General features: G+C 44.4%; 1 protein-coding gene across 1 annotated transcript; it reads right to left on the bottom strand.

Moving 5' to 3' along the window:
• Window positions 1-259: 259 nt before the first annotated feature.
• Window positions 260-1,210, bottom strand: LOC122723058. Its single transcript, XM_043953799.1, has one exon. It carries the CDS (start codon window positions 1,208-1,210, stop codon window positions 260-262), a length of 951 nt encoding a protein of 316 aa, XP_043809734.1.
• Window positions 1,211-9,305: the final 8,095 nt, after the last annotated feature.

The following is a 9,305-nucleotide window of genomic DNA, read 5'->3' as shown; positions in this document are numbered from 1 at the left end:
ATGTGATGATTGGAAAAGCTCAGCAACTGTGCACTATTTTCTATCTTCCAAAAAAGAGCAATACCTCCTCCAATACCAATCGGGTCAACTGCAAAACCCCCAGCAAACCCCAACTCCTTCCTTATTTTAAACACACGTTCTTTTTTAATTTTTGTTTCAATTAAAAAGATAAAATTGGGTCTCTTAGATGTAACTAACTCATGAAGCTCCCTAATTGTCTCTTGGTTCCCAAGCCCTCGACAATTCCAACTCAAAGTCGTCATATTGCTGGGTGGATTCCAAACGCGGAACCCACCTGTTGAGAGTTTTTTGAGCCCAAATCATTTGTTTCGGGTATGACGTCATCCTCCATAGACTGTGTATCCAAATCCTCCACGTCATCAGTCCTACGCCGTTTTGGATCCGTAAGTAAAATCGAACCCGTTTGTATATTCAAATGAGCAGCAATCCCGCCATTATCGCCCTCCTTACCCATTTGATTAGCATTATTTGTGGAAAAGATTCCCTGATTACTTGGGATAGGGATATGGTTATCCTTATCTGAATTGCCCTGCCCGGCAGACGTTTGACCTGGTTGAAAAAAATATCCGGCGGTATCCACCGGTGTAGCTTGGGATCGGCTACTCTGTAATATATCTCTCTCAGAACGCAACCATTTAGCACCAGAGTGTTTCACTTTCTTCGAATCTGCTTTCAACCATGGCCCATAAGGATAGCGTTCCTTTGGTATCTTCGGCATATCATACAATAACTTACAGTTTCTATCGCCATGTCCGATTATACCACAAAAATAGCAAAAAGTGTTTAACCTTTCGTATTCGAAATTGAAACAAACATCAGGACAGTTTGGTCTCTGTATAATGATATCCCTTTTGATAGGAACACGTACATCCAAGAAAACTCGAACGCGCATAAAATCTCGCCATATGCGCATGTAATTCCTAGGATCAGATGCAACATATTCTCCTAGAAAATTTCCAACATCCTTGACCACCTGTTCAGATTGATATCCACTCGGGACATTATGAATCTGCACCCAAACTAACAATTTTGTCAGTTCCACTCGCCTAGGGTTTTCATTGGGTTGTAGTTCATGCAAAATGATTGGGATTTGCTGGTAGTTCCAGGGGCCTCCGTCGATCACTTTTTCAACATCCAACTCGTGAAAGAACTGAAAAAGATAGCAATTATTTCCCAACTCCTTAACCATCATACCCTTTGTAACGACCCGGAAATCCGGACCGCTACCGGCGCTAGGATCCAGATCGGCATAAGGCCGCCGGGACCCGTAGCAAGCCTACTATGCATCCTGTACAGCTGGTATAATCCCAAACATGATCCAACATAAGCATAAACTTTAAAACATAAAACTGTAAACTTTTTCTTTAACCCGTTTGACCTGTGTATGCACTATGACTGAATCTCATAGAACCTCTAAGGTCAGCATACCCTATGTCAAACTCGGTCCATCACAAGAAACAACATAAAATAAAACTCATGTACAAGGGGATTATCCAACTCGGGCCAAGCACAATACTATAACTCTGAACATAACATAAGGTCATATTACAATACAACTCTTTTTACATCAATGCATAAACTTAGATTACATCATGTCCACAACTATTCTATTACATAAGCATGACCATGGACGTATCCAGCTGATCTCCTGACTATCTCTGACCCTGCAAACCTGGGGATAGGGGAGAGGGGTGAGCTAAAAAGCCCAGTGAGCAGAAACTAAAAATATTTGCTTTAATTCCACACTTTTTAGGTATATTATTATTCATTTTATTATTAACATTTACTTTAATTCCACACTTTTTAGGTATATTATTATTCATTTTATTAATAACATTAAATAACATAACTTTTACTTTACATGCTTTCATGAAATGCAACACATCACATTTAATCACATAAAGGATGAATTTGTCACCACTAGCCCTCTGCATATCATAACATGTCCAACTACACCAGGGGCGATTAGGCCTCACCTAGTGTTCGCTTGCATAATTCATATCATAACATGTCCGACTACACCAGGGGCGATTAGGCCTCACCTAGCGTTCGCTTACATAAACATAGTACCAGGGGCGACCTGGTCTTTCTATCTCATATCATACCATGGCATATCATATCATATTATCTCATCTCATACTGAGGGCTAAGGATCATCCAATATCCATCCACATCAACAACATAATATGCAATGCATCATATTCGTGAATACTAATGCAATACAACCTACTACATATCATGGCATTTTATGATGCATGAACATGCTTAACATTTGATTTATTTACTTTAAAATAAGAGAGTTGTGTTCCACTCACCTGTGACTAGCTCAGGGCCGACTCTGCAACGGCTGACACTACTAAACACCTCGGTTCCTCGGGTCCGATCCTACACAGGTGGACTCCAGTGAGGTGCCAAACATACTCTAAACAACTCATAAAAGACTACCCAAAAACCCCCTACAACATCCTGAAAACATTACATGAAAACATGCAAGAAAAGTCTGGACAGGGCACTTTCGGCGGCACCTTCGGCGGCCGAAAGTCCAGACAGACCCGAAAGTCAGGCACTTTCGGCGGCACCTTCGGCGGCCGAAAGTCCCAGACAGATCCGAAAGACAGGCAGGTTCGGGGGCACCTTCGGCGGCCGAACCTTCTCTCCAGAGACGAAAGTCAGGCACTTTCGGCGGCCGAACATTACCTTCGGCGGCCGAAAGTCTGCTTTCAAGCCAAAACTCAACTTTCGGGGGCAAGGTTAGGCGGCCAAACCATGCATCCTCAGGCAGGTTCGGCGGCCGAAACCACCTTCGGCGGCCGAACCTGAGTTCATCCAGAACTCAGCCTTTGTGCATTTCAAGCCTCCCAAACCTTCCATACACCCCAAAACAAGCATCCGACTTCTCAAACACATGCATACATCCTCAACCATGCACAAGGGAGCTCAAACAAGCTTAAACTCCCAAAAACAACATCTAAAGCATACATAGATAGTTTATGACCCACATAGGCCAAAACCATCAAAACAACCCAAACCTCACATACTCTCTCCCAATCATGCATACTCTCTCCCATATGCTCAAGGGGCTTGAAAACTAACTTAAACCCCAACACAAACATCACATGAACATACATTATCATACATTGGGCATAAAACCCACATAAACCCTAACATGCATATCTACCCATCAAAACCATCTTAAAACTTCATGAAACGTAAAGAAAAACATAGATCCACACTTACCTCTTGAAGATCGAGGGTTGGTGCGACCCAAAGCTTGAGATGTGGAGAACCCAAACTCTTAAAGTCTCCAAGCTCTCCAAACCTTGATCCAAGCTTTAAAACTCTTCAAAACAACCATATAACTTATAAAACGTGAAGGATTTGAAGAAAGAGCAAGAAAACGACTAGAGGAGGACATGAACACACTTGAACTCGAGAATGGGGAGAAATCTCGCCCATTTCCGGTCTGAGGGGCTTTTATAGGTGGCCAGCCAAACCTCCTTCGGCGGCCTAACGTGCATGCAAAACACCCCCATGTTCGGCGGCCGAACTTGAGGTTCGGCGGCCGAACCTGGTTTGTTCAATCAAGACTTTCGGAGGCCAAAGGCGCTCCCGAAACCAACTCATGTTCGGCGGCCGAACTTCACTTTCGGCGGCCGAACCTGGCAAAAACCTCCTTAGTCTTTTCTTTTCAAAACTCAAATCTTTTTCATTTAAAACCATGAAATCAGTAAAAATCATTTTAGAAAACACATTTTACCCCTCTAGAAGACTCTGGCATCATCAACATTCCATATTCCAACGGAGATTCCGCCGGAAGGTAGGGATTCCGATGCCGGAATCTAGCCGGGTATTACATTCTTCCCCCCTTTAAGAACATTCGTCCTCGAATGTTCAAACATCAAACATGTATCAAGCATACATCAACAAGCAAGCAACAAGCAAGCAAAACCTAAAAACCTCTCTTCTAAAAGAGAGACACGGTCATTGCTGGAGTATAAACTCTCGGTCTCCCCGGTGAACTTTTCATCTTAAGGTGATTCTAAGGGACTTTCACCATCGGGATTTCCCTGTTTCCACACTTTCTAACTTGTGTGTCTGCGGTCCGTACTAACTGCTCAACATAGGTGAGATCCTTTCTGATCTCCACCTCTGGTTCTTTCCAGAACCTCACTCGGATCCGACACGAACTCATATATCGTGGAAACATGGAAAAACGAATGGATCTCTTCCATTGAAGTAGGTAAATCTAACTCGTGGGATGCATTCCCAAATCCTTTGCAGGATTCCAAAGAGTCCAATGTATCTGAGAGCTAATTTACCTTTTCGCCCATAGCGAATCACCCTCTCTTTAGGAGACACCTCCAGCAAACCTCGATTTCCTCGAGAACCTCAACACGCTTCCGTTGCGCACTCTGACAAAACTCTTCTTCCCTTCTGAAACTCTACATGCCTCTTGCGGACAACTTCATAACTCTCCTGCTGACTCACAGCAGTTCTGATTCTTCACATCCTCTGACTATACAGCTCTTACTCCTTTTCTCTGTCTCCGATTTTCCCCTCTTGACTCAAGATGTATTGCAAGCTCTTTCGATCTATAAGGATCTGTCCACATACTTTATACAGGTATCGCCTCCACATCTTGAGTGCAAGTATTACCATTGCCATCTCTGGATTGTGTGTAAGATGATTCAACTCATGCTTCTTCAGCTACCTAGAAGCATAAGCAATCTTTCTACCACTTTACATCCACTTTACATAACACACAACCTAGTCCCACACGGGACGCATCACAGAACACTGTGAAATCTCCATCACTGGCGGACAGAGCTACCACTGGTGCTGACATCAACATTTCCTTTGGCTTTTCAAAGCCCTCATCACTCTGAGTAGACCACACACCTTCTGGTTCTTCTTGATCCATCTGGCCATAGGAGCGGCAACTCTAGAAAAGTTCTAGATGAACCTCCATTAGGTAACCTGCCTAACCCAAAAGTTCTTAATCTTTGTCATTACCATGGGCCTGGGCTAGTCGGCTACAACTTCAACTTTCTCAGGTCTACTTCATTTTCCCTTCTCCGTCACACATGACCCAAGAGGGACATGCTCCTCGACCAGAACTCACATTGGAGAACTAGGCATCCAAGCCATGTTCTCTCAGGGTCTGCAATCCTGATTTCAGATGATGGGCATACTTTTCTGCATTTCTGGAACTCGCCGAGATACCGTCAATGAAGACAATAATGGAGTGATCCAGAAACCGACTAAAACTCTGCTTATGAGATCCATGAATGCCGTAGGGGCGTTCATTGACCCGTACGACACTCCTAGAAACTCATGGTGCCCATATCTGGTTCTAAACACTGCTCTCTGTACACCTTCTTCCTTGATCTTAACTGATGGTACCTAGACTTCAGATCTATCTTGGAAAGGCAACCAGCTCCTGCTAGCTGGCTTAAAATAGATCGTCGATCCAAGGTAACAAATACTTGTTCTGGGTAGCGACTTTGTTCAACGACTAGTAGTCGACACAAAGTCCTAGGAATCCATCCTTCATCCTCATAACAACGCTGGAACACCCCAAGGCGAAGTGCTCAGTCAGATGGGAACCCTTGTCTACCATCTCTTACAACTGATCCTTATAACTCCTTTAACTCTGTTGATACCATCCTGTGGGGAGGGATAGAGATTGTTCCAATTTCATGCATTACTTCTATTTAAAAATCTACCTCCCTGACAGGTGGTAGTCCTGGGAACTCGTCTGGGGAAACATCTAAACTCTCTAACAACGGGCACTGAGGCGGGCTCCCTGACTTGACTGCTATACTCTTTCTCAAGAGCTAGAACCCCTGACAACTTTTCCTGAACAACCTAAGAGCCTATAGGGTTGATACTGAACCTCTAGGTATCCCTATTCTGTCCCCTCTAAGGACTACCTCTGATCCATCCTGACCTCTGAACCTGACTACCTTGTCTCTGCAGACTAGGTAGTACCACTAGTAGAAGGACCAATCCAACCCTAGAATGACGTCAAACAGTCAAATCTAGAACCGCTAGGTCAGCTGGAAGGCATCTACTCACAACACATACTCTGACTATACCGGCAGACTGACTCTGCCACAGATGGATCACACTTGGGTGTACTGACCCCAAGGGGATACTCTAACCCATAAGCTATCAACCCATCCTCACAAGGGCTCACAAACAAACAAAGAAAAGAGAAACATCAGGGTTCATGAAACAGACACACCAGAACATACCAGAGTGAGATTACCTGATCCCATCGGGTTCGATGTGTTAGCCTCCTGCTGAGTCATGGCGAAGATCCGCGCTGGAGCTGATGGACCTTCCCCACGGGAACCTGCTGAAGAAGGGGCTGTCCCCCTGTCTCCGCCTCTACCACTGTCCTGAAACATGGATGGAGCTACTGGGGGAGCTACACTGCCCGAAACTGTCTGCTGGGACCGTGCCACCAAGGTCGCGGTGGGACACTCACGTGCCATGTGTCCCTCCTGTCCGCACCTGAAGCATGCTGTTGTCCCAATCAAACAGACTCCCTTGTGCTGCCTACCGCACCGTGTACATCTGGAGTTACCTGAACCAGAGCTCGAACCATCACCTAAACTCATACTAGACTTTATCTGATCCCAGAACTTGCTCTTCTTCGATCTTCTGAGGCCTCTGCCTCCCTTCTTACTCTTTGTGACAGCCTCGCTTAGAGGGGAGAGATCAACATCACTTGTCCCCGGGATTTTGGAACCCGAAGACTGTGCCACGCACTGTTTAACTGTCTCTTGGACAATGGCACTAGCCTCCATTCTCCGCGCCATATCCACTATAGCATGGAAGCTCTCCCTTTCTGCTGATTGAACCAACGAGGAATACCTGGAGTGAAGCTTCATAACATATCTCCTAGACTTCTTCAGGTCTGTGTCAAGACCTTGTTCTGCAAACGGCAACAGCTCCAGGAACCTGTCCGTAAACTCCTCTACGCTCATCTCTTCCGTCTGCCTTAGCTGCTCAAACTCAAGCATCTTCAGTTCTCTGGAACTATCCGGAAAAGCCCATCCTGCAAACTCATTGGCAAACTGCTCCCAGGATAAGCTCTCCAACTTTGGGTCCACATAGTTTTTGAACCATTCCCTTGCCTTCTTGCATTTCAATGTGAACCCTGCCATCTGAATTGCTCTACTGTCACTTACTCCTAGCTCATCTGTTATCATCTTTACCGTTCTGAGGTACTCAAAAGGGTCATCGCCTGCTTCGAACTTGGGGGCATCCAACTTGAGGTAATCTGTCATCTTTACTTTACCCCCAACTGATGAACCAGGTTTGGGTATCCGGACATCAGGGACTATTGGTTCTGCTGGTGGAGGAGGAGGTGCAGCATTCCCTGGGTTAGGGTTAGCTGGACCTGAGAAAAAGGGTGAGGATGGAAACATGGGGTACTGTGGGTACGGTGGGTGAAAGGGAGGATAGGGCATAAAGGTGGGATATGGGTTATAGCTGAAGAAATCCGACGTACCTCCCATCGGATACCCTGCCCCTTGCGGGTAGGGTGGATACTGTGGTGGAATAAAACCCGAGGCCTGAGTGCCTCCTTGGGACTCTCCCATATCCTCTACTGACATACTCATGCCCAAACTACTATCTCTTCTCTGGTTATCCTCCTCTGTTTCCATCACATCCGCTGACATACTTTCATGAACTGATCTCCTCCGACCTGCATCAAAAGACCTTCTAGGGTCCCTTGATGTACTTTCCCTGATCGTCCTACAAGATCTTGCTCTCTGCAGAGCAGGGGAATGGGCATCCATGCCCTCATTCTCTGGCGGAGCTCCAGTCAATCTCGCAGATCGACGAGTTCCTCTCATCTTGACTTCTGAAAGCATAACATAGCACATAAACATTAGCATCTTATGGTTCATGTGGAAACACATGAACCTGCATCACATACATAACATACATATCATAGCATTAATGCACATGCTCATCGTCATGGCATTTCACATCATCATACAAGACAGGACTCCATATCCTATCCTAGTGGACATGATCTTCCTATTGTGCTTGCCCTACTATAACCTTTATGAGCCCGACGCACTATAGGTCCGACCATGTGAACCTAGGGCTCTGATACCATTCTGTAACGACCCGGAAATCCGGACCGCTACCGGCGCTAGGATCCAGATCGGCATAAGGCCGCCGGGACCCGTAGCAAGCCTACTATGCATCCTGTACAGCTGGTATAATCCCAAACATGATCCAACATAAGCATAAACTTTAAAACATAAAACTGTAAACTTTTTCTTTAACCCGTTTGACCTGTGTATGCACTATGACTGAATCTCATAGAACCTCTAAGGTCAGCATACCCTATGTCAAACTCGGTCCATCACAAGAAACAACATAAAATAAAACTCATGTACAAGGGGATTATCCAACTCGGGCCAAGCACAATACTATAACTCTGAACATAACATAAGGTCATATTACAATACAACTCTTTTTACATCAATGCATAAACTTAGATTACATCATGTCCACAACTATTCTATTACATAAGCATGACCATGGACGTATCCAGCTGATCTCCTGACTATCTCTGACCCTGCAAACCTGGGGATAGGGGAGAGGGGTGAGCTAAAAAGCCCAGTGAGCAGAAACTAAAAATATTTGCTTTAATTCCACACTTTTTAGGTATATTATTATTCATTTTATTATTAACATTTACTTTAATTCCACACTTTTTAGGTATATTATTATTCATTTTATTAATAACATTAAATAACATAACTTTTACTTTACATGCTTTCATGAAATGCAACACATCACATTTAATCACATAAAGGATGAATTTGTCACCACTAGCCCTCTGCATATCATAACATGTCCAACTACACCAGGGGCGATTAGGCCTCACCTAGTGTTCGCTTGCATAATTCATATCATAACATGTCCGACTACACCAGGGGCGATTAGGCCTCACCTAGCGTTCGCTTACATAAACATAGTACCAGGGGCGACCTGGTCTTTCTATCTCATATCATACCATGGCATATCATATCATATTATCTCATCTCATACTGAGGGCTAAGGATCATCCAATATCCATCCACATCAACAACATAATATGCAATGCATCATATTCGTGAATACTAATGCAATACAACCTACTACATATCATGGCATTTTATGATGCATGAACATGCTTAACATTTGATTTATTTACTTTAAAATAAGAGAGTTGTGTTCCACTCACCTGTGACTAGCTCAGGGCCGACTCT

Source organism: Manihot esculenta, chromosome 2, assembly GCF_001659605.2.
Source record: "Manihot esculenta cultivar AM560-2 chromosome 2, M.esculenta_v8, whole genome shotgun sequence".
In the NCBI taxonomy this organism is placed as follows: Eukaryota; Viridiplantae; Streptophyta; class Magnoliopsida; order Malpighiales; family Euphorbiaceae; genus Manihot; species Manihot esculenta.
The sequence above is the reverse complement of the archived record's forward strand: the minus strand, read 5'-3'. Positions and strand labels throughout refer to the sequence as shown.